The sequence below is a fragment of the Balaenoptera physalus genome (genome assembly GCF_965194825.1).
Source record: "Balaenoptera physalus genome assembly, chromosome: 21".
NCBI lineage: Eukaryota > Metazoa > Chordata > Mammalia > Artiodactyla > Balaenopteridae > Balaenoptera > Balaenoptera physalus.
In genome coordinates this window covers 13,765,889-13,792,534 of record NC_138902.1, presented here as the reverse complement: position 1 = coordinate 13,792,534, position 26,646 = coordinate 13,765,889, and the positions used below count along the sequence as shown (strand labels likewise).

At 35.0% G+C, this 26,646-nt stretch overlaps 1 protein-coding gene across 1 annotated transcript in view; it reads left to right on the top strand.

The window, feature by feature from the left end:
* ADAM2 (ADAM metallopeptidase domain 2) overlaps positions 1-25,532 on the top strand; it is a 99,916-nt gene extending 74,384 nt beyond the window's left edge. The window contains exons 14-17 of the mRNA XM_082444200.1: positions 12,761-12,944; positions 17,315-17,392; positions 17,603-17,751; positions 21,921-25,532. Of these exons, the coding sequence (XP_082300326.1) occupies positions 12,761-12,944; positions 17,315-17,392; positions 17,603-17,751; positions 21,921-22,119 (610 nt within the window). The 3' untranslated portion in view covers positions 22,120-25,532. The remainder of the gene's footprint in view (positions 1-12,760; positions 12,945-17,314; positions 17,393-17,602; positions 17,752-21,920) is intronic.
* Positions 25,533-26,646: the final 1,114 nt, after the last annotated feature.

Here is a 26,646-nt window from a genome sequence, read left to right as displayed (position 1 = left end):
TTCTCATTGTGTTCCTCTATTTCATCCTGAGTTTGGTGAGCATTTTTATGACCATTGCTTTGAACTCTTTGTCAGGTAAATTACTTATCTCCATTTCATAGGGTTTATTTCTGGGGTTTTATTTTTTCTTTCATTTGGAACTTATTTCTCTGTCTTCTCATTTTGTTTGACTTTCTCTGTTTGTCTGTGTTAAATTAGGCAAAACACTTACCTATCCCAGTCTTGAAAGTGTGTCCTGTGTGGGAGCATCCCTATGCAGAATGCATATACCCAGTGGCTTTGGTGGGAGAGCTAGATATGAAACAAGTGCAGGCTAGGCTTTTTCCAGGGTGTGCTGGGACAACTGCCTTGGTGGAGGTGGGCTGGAGCCAGGGGGAGGCTAGAGCTAGAGTCCAGCATGAGCCAGGGCTTCTCCCAAGGAGCGCTGAAGGCCACCACCTTGGTGGGTGAGAAGGCTGGTGCCAGAGAGGCTGGAGCTGGAACCCAGTGCAAGCTGTGGTTTCTCCCCAGGCACACCAGTGGTTGCCATCTTGGCAGGGGGTGGAACTGGAATTGGAGGGACTGGAGTCAAAGCCTGGTGTGAGGCTTCCATGAAGCATGATGACAGCCGCCACCTTGGAGGGGGCAGGTTGGAACCAGAGGGGCTGGAGCCAGCAACAGATGCAAGCTAGAGAGCACGCTAGGCTAGTCTTAGCAAGCCAACTAGAGCATCAGTACTTTTCAATCTGTTGCCTCTGCACTGGGACTGGGATCGAACAAGTCTGTGCATGTGCCTTTTAAGAGTGATGTATTGGTTTCCTACAGCTCTGTGGTTCTCCTGATCATAAGTCCCACTGGTTTTCAAAACCAGTCAAGGGGGCTCATCTCTTCAATGACAGACCCCACGGATGGAGGACCTAATGTGGGGCTCAACCTCTCATTCCTTAGAAAAGATCCCTGATCTTGTGATATCACCCTCCTTTTCTGGGTCAACTACCAGGTGTGTGTGTCCTGACTACATCATTTCTATTCCCCTCCTACCCATCTTCGTAGGATATCTCTCTATATATAGATAGATGATAGATAGATAGATAGATAGATAGATAGATAGATAGATAGATAGATAGATGATAGATAGATAGATAATTGATAGATAGATGATAGATAGATAGATAGATGATAGATAGATAATTGATAGATAGATAGATGACAGATAGATAGATATAGATATAGATATCTCTCCTTGGTTGTAAAAGAGCCATCAGCTAGTCTTCAGGTTATTCTCAGAGAGAGTCGCTCTATATGTAGTTGTGGTTGTGGTGTGTTCCTGGGAGGTGAGCCCAGGGTCTTCCTGTTCAACTTTCTTGATCCTGACTCCCTCAGATGCTTTTTTGATCTTCCTGAAGTCTTCACCACACATGCTTAGTTCAGTGGTAATCTAGGATTTAGGGTGAAGTTTATATGCACATTTTAGTGCTCAGACTCTTAATTTTCAGTCACCTAATTGACATTATTCCCATCTTCTAATTCTGTCCTCTGATTTTTCAAGCTAAAACAATTGAATGTGCTATTGTAAATTGAAAAAAAACCCCACAATCCAAAATATCTCATGATGCAGTTCCCATTCTTAAGGCTCAATTATCATCCAATTCTTCCCTTTCTGGTTACATTTCAGTGCCGTGTGTGTGTGTGTGTGTGTGTGTGTGTGTGTGTGTGTGTGTGTGTGTGTGTTGTTGACCTTAAAAAGTAATAATTAGTTATTTTACCAGCAAAATAAGTTAATTTGAGAATAGCAGAGAATTGAAATTTTGGACTAGCAAACTACAGTGAACCTTAGACAAGTCCAGAGAACAGAGAAGAGGGGTTTGTATTCATAGAGAATGGGAGGAAATTAGAGATGGCTGTGGTGGTTCTTTATCAGCTGCAAGTGATGTGCCCATCACACCTTTTGCTGTTGCTGAGTCAGAAAGAAATTTGTTTCCCTGCTGGGGTATGTAAACTGTAGTGAGTGATATGTGCACGAAAGCTCCCCAGTTTCACTTTATATGAGGTTTCCTTTGTTCACTGTCACATTTCCCCATTTTGATCAAGATCTTTCCTTGAAAGCAGTGCTGATCAAGAGTCAGGTTTTTGTATTTAGTCACTTTGTCAACTAAAGTAATTTTATTCCTTGGTGCCAGGAAGGACCTTTCCTGGTCGCCATGTCCCACGTCAGAGGGAAAGTGCACAGATTGGAAACCGTTGAGGCTACGTTTGAGTAACAAGGAAAGGTAGAAGGGGAGAACTCTCAAGCATTCTCCATCTGAAGTCTATATCTTATCAAGGTCATAAGTGCTGGAGATTATTTTGAAGTGCTGAGCTAGCATCATTCTATTGGGCATGTCATTTCTACAAAAGTTTGACAGTAAACAGGTATAGAGCATAGAAATGATTATACAGAATAAGATGAGGAGCAGACATTTTGCATAGAACCATTCCAGCCTAAAGAGAAGAGGTTTTTTTCAGGAATGCACTGCGAAAAGAAAGTTCTATTTGGATTGACCAAAAAGTTGAGTAGGGTTTTTTCTGTACCATCTTACTAAAGCATGGTTATTCTTAACAGAAGTAATTAGGGTTTGCAATATCGCAGTGTTTTCCAATTGCCAGCTGTGGATTGGAAGAAGCAAGAGCCAAGTGCATTGAGTGCCCTGTGATCATCTCAAAATGTGAGGGTTTATTGGTTCCGAAGGGGCTAGACCTGGGGTTTCCCCTAGTAGGGATAATCTTTTCTAGTGGGAATTTTAGCCACAGAAGTAGCAGTAACCTGTCTACAAGGGAAGGATTCAGTCCAGTGAGAAAACGTACAGACCATTACCAAGACGTTTATATCCATAAGATGGCGGAAGCTGAATGAAATCTATTTGCTAATCCTCAAATGGTACAACACATTGAGCAATTTAAAGTGTCCAGGGGAAATGCAGACAGGTTTTCCTGAATCGTATTTCAGATAGGCGGGGCAAAGTACGCACTCTTTGTGTTAATGCGTCCACCAGTATTGGTTCATAAAGTGGACCAATGATTCAATGCATGTCCAGTAGTCAGTAATGGAAAGTTTAGAGCCTCTGGAAGTACTGGATTATTATTTGGCTCAAACCAGAGTTTTCTCTTTTTATCGGGCTAAGTTATTAGATTTCCAATATTATTTTTCTTTTTCTGAGGTGAATTTTTGGGCATCTTTAACCACTTTTTCTAGGTTATGATTTTGGGGAACATCCCTTTGGACCACGACAGGGATTTAGTCATTGGCTCTTTTGAGAGCAGCATTGTTTGTGGAAATATCAGCAAGGTGATTTCCTTTAACCTCCAGGAAATCAAGTTTGGACTGCCCAGGGACTTTTATAATGAACAAAGCAGCTGGAAAGAATATGGCATCTAATAATTCCTACACATAGAGCCATTTTAAATTTTGTCCCCATTTATTGGAAGTGAGAAAGCCTTGCTGTTTTCATAGCATTTCAAAGTCATGAGTTACTCCAAAGGCATACTTAGTGTCAATACAGATATTTGTTTGCAGTTTTACCCTTGGCTGAAATGCAGGCCCAAGCAAGAGCATGCAATTCAGCCTGTTGGGCTGAGGTCACTGAGGGCAAAAGTGCTGCCTTGATGATTTCAAAAGGAGGCACAATAGCATGCCCAGCATAATACTTACCATTTTCAGCTTTCAAATAAAAAGCAATGGTAAACCACAAAATATCAGTGTTATCCAAAGGAATTTCCTGTAAGTTATCACAGAGAGTAAGGAAGTAATCTGTCAGATTCAAACAATCATGAGTATTGTATGTAGAGGAGGGGAAAAGTGTGGCAGGATTAAGATTATTACAGTGAGAAAAAGTTATATGAGAAAAAGTTATATGGTTAGCGAGATGATTTTATAGGAGGTGAGATGACTGGCCAGAAGATGTTGAGCATGCTGAGAATTCAGGACTTCTAATATGAGGTACAAAGATGGTAAAGAGAATCCCATGACTATCTCTTGGTGGCCTTGACTAAAAGGACACTGGCAGTAATGAGGCAAAAGATTTATCCTCATGTTACAGGGTCTAGCTGTTGGCTCTAATACCCTATGGGTCAATGGTTTTCCCAGTGTTTTGGTGTCAGTATCCCAAGGACATTTCCTTCCTTTCAAAGTAAAAACAGGAGAAAGAAAAATTGATAATTGGGGTGTCCAAGGGCAGGGAGATTTATCAAGCTTTCTTTTAGGACTTTTAAGGCTAAGTCTCCCTGATCATACCAAATAATAGGGTCAGGTTTGTTATTTTTAGTAAAACATATAGAGGTTGGGCCATAAGAGAGAAGTTTGGAATCCTAATTTCAACATTAGCTAGGTAGCATAAGAAAACCTCATAACTGGCACTTAGTTTGGGATATTGGGAAGTTCAGGATGCCATGAAGCTCCTATTTGGATCTAAATGTAGCCCTTGTTCTGAGATCAGGTGCCCTAAATATCAAATCTGAGTTTGAGCAAACTCAATTTTTCCTTGGAGACTCTGTGTCCCTTTAAAGCAAAAAGTTTTAACAGGTGGATACTGTCTTCTTGTAAAGAGGCCTGAGAAAGCAAGTAGAGAAGAAAGTCATCTACATATTGTAATAAAGTAGAGCCTCCAGATAACTGTATATCGTCTAAATCTGCTTTTAATGTTTGGGAATAGGAGGGACTTTTGGTAAAACCCTGGGGCATTACTGTCCAGGTGTATTGCCTTCCTTCCCAAGTAAAGGCCAAAAGATATTGGCTGGCCTTATCCACAGAGATGCTAAGGAAGACACTATATAACTCAATCACAGTGAAAAGTTTACTTAAAATAGGGATGGAAGCTAACAAAGTATGGGGAATGGAGACAACAGGATGACAGGAATAATAATGTTGTTTATGGCTCAGAGTTCCTGCACAAATCTTTATCCATGGTCATTGTGTTTCCTCACAGACAAAATCTAGGAGTATTGCAGAGACTAGTGCAGGTGATAATTGGACCCTGAGCCTTATAATCTTCTCTTTCTAACTAAAATATATGTAGTTCGAGGTTCTCTGCTACAACATATTATCCATGTGTCTTGCAAAATAAAACTACCATTTTTAATGCTAGTTACTTGTATGTGAAGCGAAATTAGTAGTACTTTTCTTTCCTACCTCATATGACTTTTTAAAGAATTTAATTTTCATGTTAAACATTTGATAACACTACTTCTTTTTTTCTTGAATTTTATTTTTTTTATACAGCAGGTTCTTATTAGTTATCTATTTTATACATATTAGTGTATATGTGTCAATCCCAATCTCCCGATTCATCTCACCACCACCACCCCCAAAAACACTATTTCTTTATGCTTATAAAGTTTTGTTTAAAGTACAAGTATAAACATAGCATACTAATAATAGAGTGTATATAAACTCCTGTTGAGGCTTTTGTCTTCATTTTGCTTGATTTTATTTGATTTTTTAATTTACATAGACTATAATAATTGATTATACTTTAGGTACACAACTTGATTAATATTTCCATCATGCAGAAATGTTCCCTCCAGTCTCTGCCCCATACAACCTGTGTTATCTCAATGATAATAGACAAATGTATCCTGTTCAAAAACCTCGTATAAATGGAATCCTACAATATGCTTTTTGTGTGTGTCACACTTAACATGCCCAGGATAATTTTTTGTGATTAAAATGAGCTGCTCTTATAATAGTATTTCATTTTTTATTACTGAATAATTCTGAATATCACTAAAATTATATATATATATATATATATATATATATATATACACAATTAACACATTTATTGATGATCAGTTATGTGGTGCATTGTTTTTTGGTTTTGGCTATTATGAATAAAGCTGCTCTAACCTTCAAGGTCAGGTCTTTATAGTAAATATATTTCCACTTATGTTGGAGAGATAGATACATAGGGATATAATTGCTGAGTCATATGATAAGTTCATATTTACATTTAAAAAAATCTACCAAACTGGTTTCCAAAGTGACTGTGCAATTTTACATGCACACTAGCAGAGTCTAAAAATTCTATATTCTCCATAATTTGCTACTACTTGGTAATGTCAGTCTTTTTTATTTTAGCCATTCTATTTGTAACTTATTTTTGTTTCAATTTGCATTTGTCTAATTGATAATTATTTAGAGCATTTTCCAAGCCTTTTTGTTAATGTGGGTATCTTCCTGTATGATGAATCTGTTCATTTATTTTCCATTTTGTTTGGAATGGTTTAGCCTTCCTACAATTGAATTTTACTTGTGTATATTTTTACTCTGAACTAATTGTAGATTCATGGGAAGTCATAAATATCCCAGAGAACCCCTGTATACTCCAGTTGTTTTCCCCAAATGGTAACACCTCAAGTGACTTATATATCTTACCTATAGTAAAATATCAACACCAGGAAATTGGCACTGGTAAATTCACAGACCTCATGGATTCATTTGTGGGGTGTGTGTGTGTGTGTGTGTGTGTGTGTGTGTGTTGAATTGCCATCTTGACAATATTGAGTTGGCAACTGATAAATATAGAATGTCTTGATTTATTTCAGTCTTCTCTAATTTTTCTCAGCAAGGTTTTAGTTTTCAGTGTTCAAGTGTTGCATTTATTTTGTTAAGTATATTCCTAAACATTTTAGTTTTGAAACTATTGTGAACAGAGTGGTTCTCTAAATTTCATTTTCTCATTGTTCATTACTGGTATCTAATAATAACAATACAAATCATATCTTATATTGATCTTTTATATTGTGTGAGCTTCATAATCTCTCTCTCTCTCTTTTTGTTTGTGAGTTTCATAGTATTTCCATGTCCAGGATCATGTAATCTGCAAATGAAGTCTGAAGTATTTATTCTTTTCTAATTGGTATAATTTGTTTTTCTTGCCTGATTACACTGTATACATATCTATTTAAAATGTTGAAATATAAGTGGAGAAAGAAAAGATTTGCTCATTCCAATTTTAGAAGACAAGTTTAGCCTTTAACCATTAAGTTTATTGTTAGCTGTAGGTTTTTTGTTGATGCCCTTTATCTGATTGGGAAAGTTCCACTGTATTTCTTCTTTGCTGAGAGTTTTTAATATTGAATGGTGGTTGTGTTTATTCAATGCTTTTCATACATCAATTAACATGAATCTATCTATGTTTTTTGTCCATTATTCTATTGATATAGTGTATTACATTTATCGATTTTCAGATGTTAAAATCATGGGCCATGTTTTTATTATTCACTCTGACAATGTCTGGCTTTTAATTGGTTGTTTAGACCATTCCCATTAAAAGTGATTACTGATGTACTTGAACTCATCTACTATCTTCAAATAACAGTATATAACACAGTAATTGTTTACTTTCAAATACTGTAATTATATACTCCTTCATGTGTAGTGAAGGTGTACTATAATAGTTTCCCAATTCCTCCATCCAGTCCCTTGTGACATTTCTTGTTATTTATTCTACTTAAACATATGCAATAAATATCCAATACATTCTTTGTATTATTGTTTTGAGTAGTTATCTTTTAGTTCAGTTAAGAATAAGAAAAATAAACACATTTTGCTTTCAATTTTTTCATTTTCTGATGCTCTCGCTTTTTTTTATGTAGATCAAAGTTTCGGACCCAAATAATTTATCTTCTGCCTGAAGAACTTTTTTTCTTTTTTTCAGCATTTCTTGAGAATTGTATCACTTTTTGTTTGTCTGAGAAAGTCTTCATTTTTGAAAGATAATTTTACTGGACAGAGAATTCTTCTTTTTCTTTTTGTAAGAAAGATATTTTTTTCTTTTTGTAGAAAAGATTTTTCTTTTCTTACAACACTCAGAACTTCCCTCCACACTCTTCTTAATTGCATGATTTTTAAGTGAAAAGTCTGCTGTAATTTTTATCTTTGTTCCTCTGTAAGTAAGGTGTGTCCCAACCTAGTTGCTTTCAAGATTTTCTCATTGATTTTGGTTTTCTTCAGTTTGGATGTGATATATTTGTAGGTGGTTTTTATTTTGGTATTTATCCTACTTGGCGTTTTCTGAGTTTCTTGCATTTGTGTTTTCATTTCTGTCAATAATTTTGGAAAGATCTTGGTAATTATTTTTTCAAACATTTTTTCTACCCTATTCTCCTTCTTCTCCTTCTGTTACTCTTATTATGAGTATGTTACACTTTTTAAAAATTGCCCCATAGTTCTTGGATTTTTCTATTTTTTCTTCATTATTTTGTATCATTGTGCTTCAGTGTGGGAAGTTTCTATTGATCTATCATTGAGCTAAGTTTTTCCTCTGCTGCTTTGAGTTTTATTGATGAATCCTTGGAAGCCATTCTTTATTTTTGTTGGGTTTTTTGCTTTGTTTTGTTTTGCTTTTATTTCCTTTTTATTCTTATAGTTTATTCTTACAGTTTTCATATCACTGTTGATATTTTCTTTCTGGTCTTTCATGTTGTCAACTTTTGCCTTTATAACCTTTAAAATATTAACCACAGTTATTTTAAATTCCATGTCTAATAATCCCAAGGTCTGTTTTATGTTTGATTTGATTCTGATGATTATTTTATCTCTTTAGACTGTTTTTTCTTGCCTGTTCACATAACTTGTACTTTTTTGTGTTGAAAGCTGGGCATATTATATAGGGTAATAGACACTGAAGTGAATAAGTCTCTAATGTGAGAATTCATGTTAATATTTTTAGGAGATAGATTGTGTCTAATGTTTGTTGTAGCTATAGGCACCAGAATCTTCAAATTTCACTAGTGAGGTAGATTCTTCCTCCCCTCTTAGGTTTGGAGCTTCCCTTCATTCCATCCCTCAGAGGGAACCTGTGTCTTGTAGCTCTCTCCATTGTAATCTACTTTTATTGCTGCTGGAGACTTGTCAGTATGGTTGTAGGATGTGGGGAGGGGCCCTTCTCTAGTTTTCATGTAAGCCTTTCTTTTAATGAGCCTGTGTCTTAGGGGTGTGGCTTTCAGAAGTGTTTTTGTTCCTCCTCCAGGTGTAGAGTGTCCCATCCCATGCCCCCATCCTTTAGTCCCTGCTCTACAGCTCCAGCATTCCCAACCTATATTCTTAAACCCCTTCTGTTATTGATCATGCCTATACTTATTCTTTTAGGTGAGACAGGACGAGTGGAGTTGGCAAGAGTGGGATGGAAGTCATTCTACCTGGAGATTGTCTTTGTTAGGGAGATGGGTCTGGGAATTTCATAATGGTCACTCTTTTCCTTCCCCTGCAAGTGTATATGGAGAGCTTTCTCAGATCCTCCCCAAGAGAACCTGATAGGGTTCCTGGAGAAAAGGCTGGTGAAAATATGACTATACTCCCTAGAAGCTTCTCATTCTCATGTTAGTCCACACTCAGTTGCCAGCAATTTGCCATAGTAAGTATTATTAGTGGCTTATGTCATTCAGTGGCTTCTTTTCTAGGTAAGCAAATAGCAAGTGTTGTACTTGTTGTTTCTGCATATACTTAGCTCTCCAGATCCATGTAGGTGGTTTTCTCTGCAACCTCAGTTCTCTGATGGGTCCAAGAAAAGTCACTGATTTCAGTTTACTCAGCATTTTCTTGTAATGACAGGAAAAATGACTTCTAGACTTTATGTAGGAGCTCATAAATAATTTTTAACGGCTTTAGTAATATTTAAAACAATTAAAAAGTAATCAATCTATTTTAATGGGATAATTTATTTACTTTGTGATAAATTTATAGAAATGCCAAAATCACTAGAATCCAGAATCACTTTAAATTTTCCTTTGTGCCCATTTGGAATCGATCCTTACTCCTGATCCCGGTCCCAAGCAACCAGTGACCTACTTTCTGTTTCCATAGATTGGCCTTTTCTGGAATTTTTATGTAAGAGAAATCACACTATATGTAATCTTTTTGTCTGGTTCCTTTCACTTCTTTTTTGAGATTCAACCATTTTGTAGCCTATATCAGTAGTTTGTAGCTTCTTATTACTGGGTAATATTATATGGTGTGGATATAAACATTTTAAAATTATGTACCAGTTAATGGGCATTTAGAATGTTTCTAGTTTAAGGCCATTAAGAACAATGCTGCTGTGGACGTAAGCTATTATATAGAGAATGGATAAACAACAAGGTCTTACCGTAGAGCACAGAGAACTATATTCAATATCCTATGATAAACCATAGTAGAAAAGAATATTGAATATATGTATGTATAACTGAACCACTTTGCTGTACAGCAGTAATTAACACAACATTGTAAATCAACTATACTTCAATAAAAAAAATCAAGAACAATGCTGCTGTGAACATTTTTGTGCAGTATTTTGTTTGTTTGCTTTGTAAAGCCATGTATTTGTTTCTCTTGGGATATAACAAGTGTGAAGGTGCAAGTCTTTATGTAGACACATATTTTAAAATTTCACTTGGATGCACACTTAGAAGTAGAATTGCTCGGTCACATGGCAAGTATATGATGTTCAACATTTTAAGAAGCTTCCCAAATATTTTCCAGTTACTGTACCATTTTACATTTCCAGCAAATATGTATCAGAGTTCTAGCTTCTCTACATCCTTCTCTACATCACCAACATTTGATATTGTCACGACTTTTTGTTTCCTTGTTTATTTGTGTGTCATTCTAAAAAGGTATCTTACTCTGGCTCTAATTTGCATTTACCTACCGATCTATGAAATTACCACCCTTTCATGTGATTATAAGGCATTTGTATATCTTCTTTGGTAAAATGTCTTGGTAGATCTGTAGCCCATGTTTAAATTGGGTTTTGTTGTCATTATTGAATTGTGAAAATTCTTTACATATCAGGATAGAATCTTTATCAGATATATGAATTATAAATATTTTATCTAGGTCTATCTTTTCTTAATGACAAATTTTTGAAGATCAAAAGATTTTAATTTTGATGAAGCCCAACTTATCCCTTCATTTTTTTAACAGATCTTGCTTTTGGTACAATACCTAAGAAATCTTTGCCTCATTGCATAAAAGTGATAAAAGCAGAAATGTTTGTTTAGTTCCTGATTGTAGGGTGATAGCATTCAATCTTTCTGCTTTACCCATGATACTATACTAGTAGGTTACACATACAGTTTTATCAGTTTGAGGAAGTTTCTGTCTGTTCCTAGCTGGATGTGACAGTTCATCATGGTTCAGTGCTGGATTTTATGAAATGCTTCCTCTGTGTCCTTTGAGAAGCTTCTGTGTTTTCCCCCTTTATTTTATTTTATTTTATTATTATTATTTTTTAACACCTTTATTGGAGTATAATTGCTTTACAATGGTGTGTTAGTTTCCCGCTTTATAACAAATAGTGACTTGTCAAGTCTCCCTGCACATACATGGAGTCTCGCAGCCAGCTAGGGATGTGATGTAAGGAGAGCTGACAGCCAGCCTTTATGGAATCACCCTCTCCAGGATCATGGCTCCAATTTCTAGCTACTCCGTCCCTAACCTCAACTGTGACCTCAGTCTTGGGCTAACAGTGCTGCTGGTTTTACATTCATTCCCTACTACATTTGCTACTTTTACTCAAAATGCTGCTGGGTGAGACTATTTTGCTCTCTGCACCAAATCAAGGATGATCCCGCTGGCACTGAATTTATTGGTTTTAATGGCCAGCCTTGCCCTGGTAAAACGACAGCTGAGAGAGTGTATGGAAACAGACCCAGGCAAGAAGACCACAGCTTTTCACTATTATTACTGATTTTATGGCAACTTTACATAAATGCTTCTCGATTTGTTGTTTGCTTTTGATCAGTTTTCATAGCCCTGAAATGTTTGTTGTGACAAATTTGCACAGTTTTATACTTATTTGGGGGGAGATAATTTACCTATACCTTCTCTCTCTCCTAGCCCCCTTGTTAAGATTTAACTACACCATTTATTTTGTGCCTGATTTATCACAAATCCTAGAACTGACCCATGATAAACACTCTCATCTAACTAGGAGTAGAAAGAAACTTCCTCAGTCTGATAAAGCTATATGTGTTTTGTACTTCTACAAGTTACATCTAAGATAAATTTCCTTCAATGGGAAGAACTCAGTTTACATTTTCTTTAGTCTGGGATGTCTGTTGATAAATTTTATTAATTATTGTCTGAAAATGCCATATTTCCTTTTGAAAGATATTTTCTCTACGTACAAAATGGAAAGACACTAGATATTTTGTCTCACCTTTGAGTCTGTCATCCAATAATCTGATCTCCATTATTTCTCTTGGAAAGTCAGTCTTAAGTTGTATTATTGTTCTTTTGTTGTTAATGCTTTTTTATTTTCTGGTTACTTTCATGATTTTGTCTGTGGTTTAGGCACTATCATTGTGATGTATCTTAGTGGTTCAGCGTTAATATTTATTGCATGTATTGCTTCTTGAGTGTATGCCTCAGTGTCTTGTCAGTTTGGGACCCATGATGTGGAGAGTACGTATTATGTTTGAAAAACAGAAAAGGAAATCCAATCATACCAGTAATTTTTTAAATTTTACTAATTTTTTAGAATAGAATAAGCTTGGAATCATGTTTAAGAATCAAAAAAGGAATAAAGAATTGTTACCAAAAAAATGATAAGTCTAAATAGAAAGTAGTTCATAATTACTAAGACGTTGTTACTATTAACAATGCAGGAAAGGCCCTCATATTTTTTGGTGTTGCACAATTAATTGCATGCATCTTTTAGCAGCCCTTAATGCTTTATTTAAATCTGTTTGCTTTAGAAATGATATTCTAATATTTCTCTGTATTGAAAACTAATGATTTTTATTTGTTGGTAAATTATAGGGACGTGCGATGTGGAAAATTACTGTGTACATATGATAAAGGAATTATAATTAATATTCCAAATGCCACTGTTTTGTATAGCAACATAGATGGACACATCTGCGTTGGACTGGAATATGCATATGATGATAAAGACAGCGGAAACATGTGGGTAAAAGATGGAACTGTTTGTGGTCTAAATAAGGTATGTAGTCTTTTATTACCAACTAATTTCCTAATTTCAAATTTTAAATGCATATTTGGTATTTTTCTCATAATTTAAGTGCACATTTAATTTCAAAAAATAAGAAAGTAGAAAGTTTTGAAAATGAGAAAATTTTTAAAAGAAAAAATATAACCTGCATTCATGCATAGATATTATCACTATGAATATTTCATTGGCTATTTAGTACTTTTTTCATGGAAGTCATATATATTAACTGAACTGAGAATCATACAGTTCATTAACTGTTTTATTAATTATCTCATGTTACACAGGGAGTATTTTTAATGTCATGAATTATATTTTGATATAATTACTTAAAATAGCAGTTAAAGTAACATATGCCCATTTTAGTGATGAAAATAATAAAGGATTCAGAGAGTAAAGGAAAAATCAATCAAAGGCACATAAATCTGAGATATAACTACTCTCCATTTTCATGAACCTTCCATCAACTCTTTTTATTAATTGAAGTATAATTGATTTACAATATTGTGTTAGTTTCAGGTGTACAGCACAGTGATTCAGTATTTTTGCAGATTATATTCCATTATAGGTTATTACAAGATAATGGGTATAATTCCCTGTGTGATACAGTATATCTTTGTTGCCTATCTATTTTATATATACTACTTTGCATCTGTTAATCCTATAACCCTAATTTGTCCCTCCCCACTTTGATCTCCTCTTTGGCAACCATGGGTTTGTTTTCTATATCTGTCTCAGTTTTGCATATATATTCCTTTGCATTCTTTTTAAGTTTCCACATATAAGTGATATCATATAGTATTTGACTTTCTCTTTGACTTATTTCACTAAGCATAATTTTCTTTAAGCACACCCACATTACTGCAAATGACAGTATTTCATTCTTTTTTATGGCTGAGTAATATTCCATTATATAAATAAATTTATACATATATATATATTTCAAAATCACATTTTTAAATGCAATAGTCTGTTGATGGGCACTTGAGTTGCTTCTGAGTCTTGGCTATTGTAAACAGTGCTGCTGTGAACATTGGGGAACATGTATCTTTTTGAATCAGTGTCTTTCTTTTTTCCAGATGTATACCCAGGAGTGGGATTGCTGGGTTGTATGGTAATTCTATTTTTACGTTTTTAAGGAACGTCCATAGTGTTTTCCATAGTGGCTGTACCAATTTGCATCACTAGCAAAAGTGTACAAGGGCTCCCTTTTCTCCACATTCTCCCCAATATTTGTTATTTGTAGACTTTTTGATGAGAGCCATTCAAACAGGTGTGAGGTGATACCTCATTGTGTTTTTGATTTGCATCTCTCTAATAATTAGTGATGTTGAACATCTTTTCATGAGCCCGTGGGCCATCTTTTTATCTTCTATGGAAATATGTCTATTCAGTCTTCTGCCCGTTGTTTAACTGTTTTGTTTTTGTTTTGATATTGTGTTGAATGAGCTGTCTATATATTTTGGATGTTAACATCTTGTTAGTTGCATAATTAGCAAGTATTTTCTCCGATTCCATAGGTTTCTTTTTGTTTTGTTGATAGTTTCCTTTGCTGTGCAAAAGCTTTTAAGTTTAATTAGCTCCCTTTTGTTTAGTTTTGATTTTACTTCTTTTGTCTTAGGAGACTGATCCACGAAAATACTGCTACAATTTATGTCAAAATGTATCCCACCTATGTTCTCTTCTAAGAGTCTTATGGTTACAGGCCTTACATCTAGGTCTTTAAACCATTTTGAATTTATTTTTGTAAATGCTGTGAGGGATTGTTCTAATCTTATTGTTTTACATGTGGCTGTCCAGTTTTCCCAGCACCACTTGTTGGTGATACTGTCTTATCTCCATTGCATATTCTTTCCTCCTTTTTCTCCTATTTCTCTTTATAGCATGTGATTTTTTTGTTAAAAATTGGACTTTTGAAAAACAGCCGTTTCTCCCAGTGTTTGCAGTCTGGCTCTCTGCTAGCGTAGTCCTTTTCTAATTTCTTGGGTGTGCTCTGAGCCTTGGGAGTAGCCTGAGGAGAAAGCTTGTGGTCTCTGAGATCTTTGTGAATATGCATCTTTCCTGGGTCTTTTTGTGGCTTTTCTTATTCCCCACATACATGTATGTTTTTTAATGTCTTATTTTTCCAAATAGTCTCATGCCAGGGTTGCCTTGGAGCCTTAGATGGTCTATTGTATGTTTCCACCCATTCTCTCTGCTCCAAATGTCTACAAGTCTTAGTTTCCCTGCAGTTTTCCTGAGCAGTGTGCATCTGAGATCTGAATTAGGTGGAACAGAGACCAGTCTTCAGGCAGTTCCCAGACAGGTTAGAATATTGAAAATAAGGTGTCCTCTACTCCGTTCAGTTCAAGGGAGGGAATTGGAAACTCAGCTGCTGTCTCCTCTAGACCAAGACTATGGCATGCCCAAAAAGTAGTGGGACAAGGTTTGAGCAAAATACTACAAAACTTTCTAACATTTTGATTGTGGCTTTTTGTTTGTTTGTTTGGGCATTTGCAGTAGACCTTTGACTGCTTCCAGAGCTCCTATGGGTTGCTTTAGCCAGTTCTTCTCCCCCTCCACCCCCACCTCCTCCTCCCCCATTCCTCCCCCTCCTCCTCCTTCTTCATCTTCTTCTTCTAGGATCTCTAAAGGAGAACAAGACTTGGGGCTTCCTAGTGCACCATTTTGCTGATGTCACCCTCCAGATTACTTTTTCAGGATTTGGTAAAACCTGCTTTTAATTCTGTCACTGGTGTACGGTGCATATAATCACTTAAATACTACATCCTTAGCCATTGATGACCACGGGAGGAATGCTGGCTTCAGGTTTTGGTTACTTTTGTGGAATCACATTGTCTCACATTTTCTGTGCCTAAAAATAATTTTTATTTTATCTCAAGTGCGTAGTATTATTTGATATTACAAGTAAAAAGAAGTCTCAAAAAATAATATTTCTAAACTTTTGAGCTTTATGCTTAGCTTTCTTATTCCATTACTTGTACCACAACCAAGAAAGTTAAGACATACCAGAGACCTTGGTGTCATTGCCCCATCTCTCTTTTCATCCTTTATATACAATCTATCACTGAACTTAGGTGGATCAAACTATCTAACTCTGTCTCAAACACAACCACTGTTTTTCATCAACACCACTACCACTCAATTTCACTCTATGGTTGTCATTTTTCTGGACTACTGTAACGTTATTCTAGTTTGTCTTTCTATATTTTCTCTTGCCTTTTACATTCTCTTTTTCAAAACCTCCTTTTATCAGCTTTCCATCTTCCAATTAAATCTCTAAACACCACCAATTGCTTATAGGTTATAGACCAATTTTCTGATTAAGACTATAAGACACAGACAAACCCTCCATAATAACCTCTGTCACATCACATATAGATTTTTTGTTGTGTGTGTGTTTCTATATCTTTTACTGCAATATGAGCAACATGAGTTTTGTTGTTGTTGTTGTTCACTGCTGTGTTCTCAGAGCCAGGTGCATCGTAAGACTCAAATATTTAGTTAATTAATGTTTGAATGGCTGTTCTTTGTGTAAGAACTGCACTGCCCTTAATATTTCTTAAAAGTTTCATAATAGATATGATGTAGGGTCATTTTCAATATTCATTCTTTTTCTATATGTACTTTGTCTTTCATTTCTATGCTTAAGTCATGTTCAACATCAGAGCTCAATAAAAAAGTTTCACTGGGGCTTCCCTGGTGGCGCAGTGGTTGAGAGTCCGCCTGCTAATGCAGGGGACACGGGTTCGAGCCCTGGTCTGGGAGGATCCCACATGCTGCAGAGCGACTGGGCCCGTGAGCCACAACTACTGAGCCTGCACGTCTGGAGCCTGTGCTCCGCAACAAGAGAGGCCGCGATAGTGAGAGGCCCGCGCACCGCGATGAAGAGTGGCCCCCACTTGCCACAACTAGAGAAAGCCCTCGCACAGAAGCGAAGACCCAACACAGCCAAAAATAAATAAATTAATTAATTAATTTAAAAAAAAGTACTTAAAAAAATTTTTAAAAAAAAAGTTTCACTGTCCTCATATATTAAATTCTGTGTTTTTATTATTTCATAAAACTATTTTATTATAGTATTTATTACACATTTACCTTTCCTGTTATTTATTTCATGTCTGTACTTCCTATCCCAGTATAAGCAGGGAAGATGCTTTTATTGTTTTATTTACTTTCAGATAATCAGTCTCATCTAGTGCTGAAAACACAGTAGCACTATGAATTAATCACTTATTGTTAGTATATTAATATTTATTATTAAATGAATACCTCTTATGTCAGTATAATAAGGAATCCTTTTAATTAGATGCCAAATACAGATGGTGGTACAGTTAACTTACTTTGGGATATCTCCTTTTTAGGTTTGCAAGAATAAGAAATGTGTAGATTCTTCAGTCTTGAATTATGACTGTACTCCAGAAAAATGCCACAATCAAGGTGTAAGTATCAGCACTATGAGACTAGAATAGAAATCACTGAGATTGATAGTTGGAAAGCAAACGCACAGCTAAACACACACACACACAGTCATATTCATAAACCACATAAGAAAATCAGTCTTATCTGACCTAGGTATTATTTCAAAATTTTAAGTGAACACAAATAATTTTAGCTACTTATTTTATAAGATGATATTTCTCCTGTTTCAGCTATGTAATAATAAAAGGCACTGTCACTGTAACCCTACATATTTACCTCCAAATTGCCAAGTTTCACTAGAGTCATGGGAAGGTGGAAGTATTGACAGTGGCAACTTTCCACCCTCAGTACCAGGCCTACCAGACCGTTTACCTGGTAAGTATTGATTGATACTGGATTGATATTGATTTCAATTGAAATTATAATTAAAATAACATTTTCATGTATTAAATTTAATAAAATAAGTATTTTGTCTACCAATTTATATTTAGATTATGTTTGGACATAAAACAATACACCATATATGGCTATTTAATTTACGTTTTCCTTCCAGAGACTAATGTGTTATAACATATTAAATATATGTTGTAAATAAGGTATGTCAGTAAAGGCCCAGGCATGAAAATAGAAATCACTTTAGCCTTTCATACAGAAGGAATTCAATACAAGGCATGGGGTAACACATAACGGCAGAGATAAAAGCCAATCAGAGAACAGTGAGGCAACCAGAGATTAGCAACACAGGAATCCAGTACCACTTCTTAGGGCTAAAGGCACAATAAATGGAGATGTTATTACTAGAACCAGAATCTAAGCCATCTCGCATGACATGTAACTGTGGTCAGGGCTATATACCAGGGTCTAGAACACAGGTAGAGGTACTCTCCAGCATGAGGTGAAGGTGTAGAGGATACAGGGACACAACTGCAGATGCTAGAGACGGAGAGGGTTAAATACCATGGCAATTTCTGTCTTCTTACCCTCCAAATTTTATCCAGTGAATCCCATTAGCCAAATCTAACTAGAAGACCAAAGGTTAAGGAGCTTAGGAGATATAATTTTCTACATTTTTTGGTTCAAAGTAGAGATGGATTTTAGAGCAAGCTGGCAGATCCAGTGTTGCTTAGGACCAGATTTCTTTCATATAAAAACCTATATTTACAGAAAATCAAAGCAAGCAGATTTTGAGCCAGACTTAGTTCTTAACATTTCCACATTCATTCCAGCATTTGAAATATAGTATTTAAGACCATACAGTAATAGATTAAGTAAAAAACATTATAACATACTTACGTATCACCAAGCTATTTCTATGTTAGTGGGAACGGTCAGCTTATCTTCAAATTAACAGCAATTAACTGCTTCTATCCATGCACATGTATGCTGCTTCCCCAGTGAGAAGAAGACTGTTTCCTAGAATCCAGGTTGGTTTTAGTGATGTGATTGAGCAATAAAATATACAGAAGTGAGATTCGGAGACTTCCATGGTCTTCCTGCAGATTCTGATTGGATTTTTTAGAATACTAATGCTTGGAACTCTCATTATTGGAACACTCATTCTGTTGAAAATTATCTGCTGTATATGAAATTTGACTACATTGAGACATAAAAATAAAAATACAACCATGCAACTAAGCCCTCCCCAAATTCATGACACACAAAATTAAAATTAAATGATTAAGTTACTAAATTTAGGGGTACTTTCTTGCACAACCTCTCTCTCTCTCTCTCTCTCCACACACACACAGACACACACACACATACAGTTTGGTACCAGATGGTGTATTTATATTTATATAACAAGAATCTAAAACATGTGCCATTAGTTTTGGAATTGGATGGTGCATGGACGGTAGAACAGGAAACTGTTGAAGACTACTGATGTATGTTGACATTGTCTTGAGAAGACTGTTGGTGAGCAATTCAAAGACAGCTTTAAAACATGTTATTAGGAGTTGGAGAAATTGAGGACATTTATTATGAAGCAGTGAATTGTGTGGCATCCTTGCTGCCTGTGGTAATGTGGAAAGTAGAATTCATGGTTCTGGTCAGCAAGATTTCCAGGTTGGGTGACTTAAGTTACCTATGATAAAATACAAGACGATAGTAATTATTAATGAAGGAACAGCTCAGTTTTCAAGTAAAATGTCTATTTTACTTGAAAAGAGCTAGAATTTATTTGGTTTGAAAATAAAATTAATTTTTATTCCTGAATTCTTCCAGCAAAACATTCTTAAAGTAAGAAATGGCTAACAGCTAAATTTGAGATACTGAGCAATAAAATTTGATCTCAGATAAAAATTGTCAAGTGTATGTAAACCCCTCTGTTAAGACCTCAGAAAAACTTAAAGTGATGCCTCTTAGACACCTTCATCTCTCAATATACAAAAAGCCTTCTAAGTATTGTACTGGACTGCCTCTTAAAAACTCTCAAACAATAAGGTTACTATGAATCTTAAATAGGTTATTTTATAGCAGCCTCACCAGAGTCCAATATAGACAGATTTATGTCAAAAAGATTTGTGGGTGTGGTTTCATTTAATGGGGTGTATTTTTTATTTAATACACAAGAAATCCATACATTTTTAAAGAATTACATCAGTCAGACTGAAAATGGTCAAGATAATACATATGTTCTTCAAGTACTAATCAATTATGGGTAAAAGTAGACTGAAGCTACTCTAATGTAAAAAGGTTATAAGGGCTACTCCTTATGGAAAAGGAATTATAAATCATAGGGTATAACCAAGAAATCAGAAGCCCAAACTTCATGATTTGTGCATTTGTGATTTTTGAAAATCACCACCAACAAAAATAACAGCAACAAGAAGTACAGATGTATATGGTTTCACAGGTTAATTCTGGCAAGTTTTTGCAAGGAAGAAACACCATTTTAAAAAGTAGTGGTGGAAGTGACTCCTGTCACCTCGCTGTATGAGGAAAACATATCCCTGATTCCAAATTCAGAAAGAAAGTTAACAAAGAAAAAATTACAGAACAATATACTTCATAAGCACAAATATAAGCATTCATTTGAAAGTCAATCAGTGCAATTCACCAAATTAAGAATTTTTTAAATGTATATCATTTTCTCTTTTGATGCATAAAAGTCATTTGACAAAATTCAACACCTATTTATGAATTTTTTAAAGGCAACAAACTACCAACAGAAGCAAACTTCATCAATATGATAAAAAGCATCAACAAAAAATATCTTAGCCAATATATCTTATGATAAAATACATTGTTTTTTCCAAAATTTGAGAGCAAGGCAATGAAGTCTGCTCTCACCATGTCAATATTTTACCCTAAGTCCTAGCCAGTGCAATAAGTAAAGAACAAAAAATCAGGAGCATGAAGATTAGAAAGGATGAAATTAGACTGCAGACGATATGATTAATTACATCAAAAATCCTAAGGACTCTACAAAAATACTTCTAGAAGTAATAAAAACCTTTCGAAAGGTCAAAGAAAATGTTTAAAAGTGGATAGTATTGCTATATACTAGCAGCAGTAAATGAAAACCAACTTAAAATCAGTACCATCTACAATACTATCAAAATATAAAATATTAGGAATAAGTTTAACAAAAGATGTGCAAGACTGAAACTAAAACAAAAATGCAGATAGACGCTAAACATACAAGTAAATGGAGAAATATGCCATGCTCACCTATTGGAAAGTTTATTATTGCCAAGATGTCAATTCTCACCAAATTAAATCTATAGATAAAAATAACCAATCATAAAAGCATGCAACATTTTAGATATCAACAATTTGATTCTAAAATATACACAAAAGTGCTTAGAATAGCGAAAGAGCTCTGAAAAAGTACAACAAAGAAGGACAACTTAGTCTATTTGCCTTATATTAAATTTAGAATAATATAGATTTAGTATATAGTTACAGTAATCAAGAAAAGTACAAAGATAGTTCAAAGGGAAAGGAAAGTCAGTTCAAAACATTGTATTCTAACAACTGGCTAGCCACATAAGGCCAAATGAATCTCAAAATTACAACTTACTTCACAATTCATATGGGATAGACGACAAATCTAAATGTAGAAGCTAAAACTATTCTTGAAAGAAACACGGGAAATGTCTACATGACCTTGAGATAAGCAATTAATTTCTTAGATGAAACATGAAAATAAATACCAGTGCAATAAAAGAAAAGAATTTGGACTTCATTGAAATGCTCTTACATATGCAATATTTCTTACACACACAAAAAATTGAGTATTGAGGGAAAATTCAGTTCTTCCTGGGATCACACTATAATCCTTTTCGTATTATGAGACAGATCTGAAAAGAGACTACATGGAATAGAAGGTTCTTAATAAACAAGCAAGGAATATAGGACTATTATGTAAAGTCTAACTTTGAGCACTTATGATGTCAACTTACCCACTTCATATTAAATATGTTAATTATAAAATTGTTAAATGTTTAAACATTTTATTCTAATAGTCATATTAAAATGCAGAAATGGTTTTGCTATATTCCTGGTAGTTGCTTTCAAATCTCTGGTGTTTTCTCTCCTAGACAGGCGCTATATTGAGAATGTTTACTATTCCAAACCTATGAGATGGCCATTTTTCTTACTCATTCCTTTTTTCATTATTCTCTGTGTACTGATTGCTACACTGGTAAAAGTTTATTTCCAAAGAAAAAAATGGAGAACTGAGGACTATACAAGCGATGAGTATATTAATTTCATATTTAAGATTCATTACTTTTGTAATTAGTTGGCCTACATAGTAACTTATCAATAAATAACATTATGGTGATATAACTAGTAATAATTCCGATTATATATTTATCTTTATATGGAAATTTAATATGTAATATATTAATGATCAATATAATGAATAATAAATTTCTTTAATCTTAAAATAACTTGGACTGTGTTAAGGGTAAATTTAAGTAGAAATGATTTCTAGTTAGTGTTTATCTACCTCCTTTTATTATTTGATCTTAATTATTAAATATGTATTAAATATTATTACTTTACTTTTTAATATTTATATATTTCAAAGAATTTTGCATACACTATTTTATTAAAACATAGCATGGAAATTTAGGAGAGTAGTTAAGCTTTAAGGCACTTAAATAAATTGAGAGGCAGCCAGAGTTGGAAAAGATTAGAAATTAATATATAATAGTAAAGCTGAAAAATCTAGATATAGCCATGGCTAATCTACAGACAAAAAATTTTTTTAATTAAATAACCTTATAAATATCTGAAAATATGCTTCAAGAATAAAATAAATATTAAAATTGGTTTATTTCCTTTCATGGAAATTGCTATAAAATAATTTCTGCCTTTGAGTTTTACATCTATGCCCTCCATCTTAATTAAAATGAAATGAATTTTATTCAAATATTTAAAGAATTTTATTGAAGTATTTAAAGTTGATAAGATAATACTAATTAAAAGAGAATACATTTCATAGAAATATTTTGAGAAGTTTATGTAAAATTGCTGAAGTAATATGTAACACATAAAATAGTCACATAATTCAGATAATATTTAAACATATTAAAGGAATTTTCTTATATTAGATGACTCTATTGTGGAAAAACTGGGCAGAATATGAATGGTAAAAAAAAGTGTAAACCTAGCTAATAATGTTATGAATATAAATATGATCTGAGTTCATTTCCAGGTAAACTTATATTACTTTGCTTTTTCTCATATTAGTCTTTCTTACCAGTTAAGAGGTGCTCTCAGTGGTAAGATATTCTTAAGTAGTGACTACTCCCAGATCTCAGATAGGGATTCAAAACTATTTCAATACTGATAAATGGTACAGAGTTTTGTAGAACCATCTTTGAGGAAAATACAATTTTAAATGATTATTTTTATTTTTAAATATATAGGCAACTGGAAAGTGAGAGTGGGACCAAAGACTAGCCTGGAAAACAAAGAATCCATGGTATCACAGTAAGTATCAACTATTTTAGGATGAGAGGAAGAAACAGACAAACAGAAAATTCAACATATTAGATAGATAAACATAAATGTATATTAAATGAAGATAGTAATATAGCTGCATATAATAAAAATCAAATTGAGGCATATTTTTCAATATTGTAAGCTATATCATAGACATGGTAAATCTGTCACCTAAAATATGTCTTGGAGTGCTATCTTTTCTCTTTTTTTCTAATAATGCTTAATTCTTTAGCATTTGTGTGTTCAAAATGTTGGTTACAAATAAATTATTGATACATGATAGAACTCTACTTCAAAATAAGTGTACCCTCATGCCATTTGTTGAATTAATCATCATTTTTAACTTGATTGATCATACAGGTGACTTTTCCCCCTTTATTTATTCTACCAGAGTAATTATCTTTGATGGACAGGAAAAATGGAAAAGAAAACGTACATGCCTTGCCTGATTACCTGGGATTCAAAACCTGTGCATTATGTCTTTCATCTGTCAAGAAAAGATAGAAGTTTTCATATATAACATAATACCACAAATAACTTATTTGCAAGGAATGCATGTTTATGAGTTTTTATATTACATATTTCTTATTTTTAAAGTTACCTCATATTAATTCTGTTAGTCAGTAGGCATTAACTCTGTTAATGAGTAGGCATGAGGTAAGGAAAGTTTATAATATAATACATGCAATACCATGATTAAAGGCCACTGTTATATTTTAAGTTGCAATGGTATGTGGTTGTGTTATAGTCTCATGGTCCATAACCAATCAAAAGACAACAATAAAAATTTAAAAAAAAAGATTTGGAAAAAAATTTCAACTATATGCTGCTTATAAAAGACAATTTCAGTTATATAAAGGTTCAAAGTAAAAGACAGATATATATACCATGGAACTTTAAACAAAAGAAAGCTTGGTAGACTTTAACACAAAAAGCATTAGTAGATATAAAGAACATATCATAGTGCAAAAGGTAAATCTAAGAAGAAGCTACAATAATATAATTGTGTGAGTTAGGGTTCTCCAGAGAAACAGAAGCAATAGGAGTTATATAGATAGATGGGGGGTGGGAGGGATGAGGAAATTTATTAAAGGAATTGGCTCACATGGTTCTGGAGGCAAAGAAGTCCCAAGATCTGCCATCTGCAAGCTGGAGAGCCAGGAAAGGACTAGTAGTGTAATTCAGTGTGAGTCTGAAGGCCTGAGAAATGGGGGGCCAATGATGTAAGTCCCAATCTGAGTCCAAAAACCTGAGGACCAGGAGTGCCAGTGGGTGTCTCAGGTTAGGAGAAGGTGGATGTCTCAGCTCAAGCAGAAAGCATGTTGACCTTCCTCTACATTTTTGTTCTGCTCAAGTCCTCAAAAGATTGAATGATGCCCACTCGAATTGGTAAGGGTAGTCTCCTTCACTCAGTCTAATGATTCAAATACTAATATCTTCCCAAGACACACAGACACACCCAGAAATACTGTTTTATCAGACATTTGGACATCCCTAAGTTGACACATGAAATTAACCATGACAAGTCTCCCCCTTGTCAACTTGGCACCCATATGCATCTCCTTAAGCCATACTTAATCTCCAAATAAAGGTCATACCTCTGCCTAAAGTGATATAACTATCCTGCATACAACCAAAAATGCCCTAATTCCTTTCCAGAAGAGGAGATAAAACCCTTGAGTGATGTTTACTCTTCTCCTGATATTTTATAACTTAAATACCATGATGTAAAATTTAAAGTATTTAAATATTTATATAAAGTCGATACATGTTAAAGGAATAAGAAAGAAAGTAAAGATATTTGCTTCATATATGTTTATATACAGACAACTGTATTCATAACAAAATAAGGAGAATATACTTGTGAAATTACAGTCTGCATTTCTGTAACTAGTCACATGGTTGTAGCTGGTATTTATGACTACCTACTTCTACTCTCCACTCTGCATTCCCTTTGACTTCATCAAGCACCTGAGCTGCTTTGCTGACCCAAACCTTCGTTTCTGAAAGGTCTGCACCATTAGTAATCCTTTCTGGATGGAGTTGTAGTTCTTCACTGACCTTAATTACAGAGCACGGTAGTACTAGGAGACATTCCACGGGATTTCCTGTATTTCATACATACTCTTCCTTACCGCCATTGTTGAGTAGTAGCCCAGTTCCCTTTGGTAGTCAAGATCATTAACCACAGCCAATACCTTACCTCCCTTGTTTTCCTATTGATTCAGAGGTATGAGGAACCAAAGTAGCCATGTAGCAGTCTTAATTCCAATTAAAGATATCACTGTTATGTTCCCTGGCGACAGCATTCTTCCCTCTGGGACTAAGACCTCTAGGCCAACAGAACTTAAAGTCGGGAAACAGGAAGCAAAAATTTTGCTAGTGGATCACTTGGGGTAATAGTGAGTGGTGCCACTCCTCTTTCCACCCTTCAGTTCCTGGACCCATGAATCCTGGTTATTGGAGAAACAGCATCATATATTGGACAGTCTTCTGGAGAACCTTGCCCCAGCCCTGAGAAACACTGCCACCTAGCCAGCACTGTAGTAGAGTGTTCAAAAGGCCATTCCACCATTCTATCAAGCCAGCAGCTTCAGGATGGTGGGGAACGAGTGAATTCCATGAGCCCAGGGCCATTGCTGCAGTTCTTTTTCTGTGAAGTTAGTTCCTTGATCAGAAGCAATGCTGCATAAAATACTGTGACGGTGGGTAAGTCATTCTGTCAATCAATGGATGGCAGTTTTGGCAGAAGCATTACATATAGGGAAGGTAAATCTGAACCAAGAGTGTCTATTCCAGTAAGGAAAAAACACTGCCCCTTCCTTGACGGAAATGGTCCAATGTAATCAACCCGCCAGCAGGTAGGTGGCTGATCATCCTGAGAATGGTGCTGTATCCTGGGCTCGGTGTTGGCCTCTGCTGCTGGAAGATTAGGCACTCAGCAGTGGTGCTGCCAGGTTGCTAAGCCCATCCTGCCACCATGATCACTTTATTCATTAGCCCATTTGGTGATAACAGGCATGGCTAGGAAATAGGCTGACTAGTATCCACAAAATGGGTCATCGTTTCCACCTGATTATTAAAATTGTCCTCTGTTGAGATCACTCTTAGTGAACATTCACATGGGACACAAACATCTTCATGTTTCTTGCCCATTCAGAGAGGTCTAGCCACATACTTCTTCCCCAAATAATTTTGTCATCAGTTTTCCATTTATATTCCTTCCAAGTCCCTGATCATCCAGCCAAACCATTGGCTACAGCCCAGAACTGGTATATAATCATATGTCTGGCTATTTCTCCTTCCAAGCAAATTG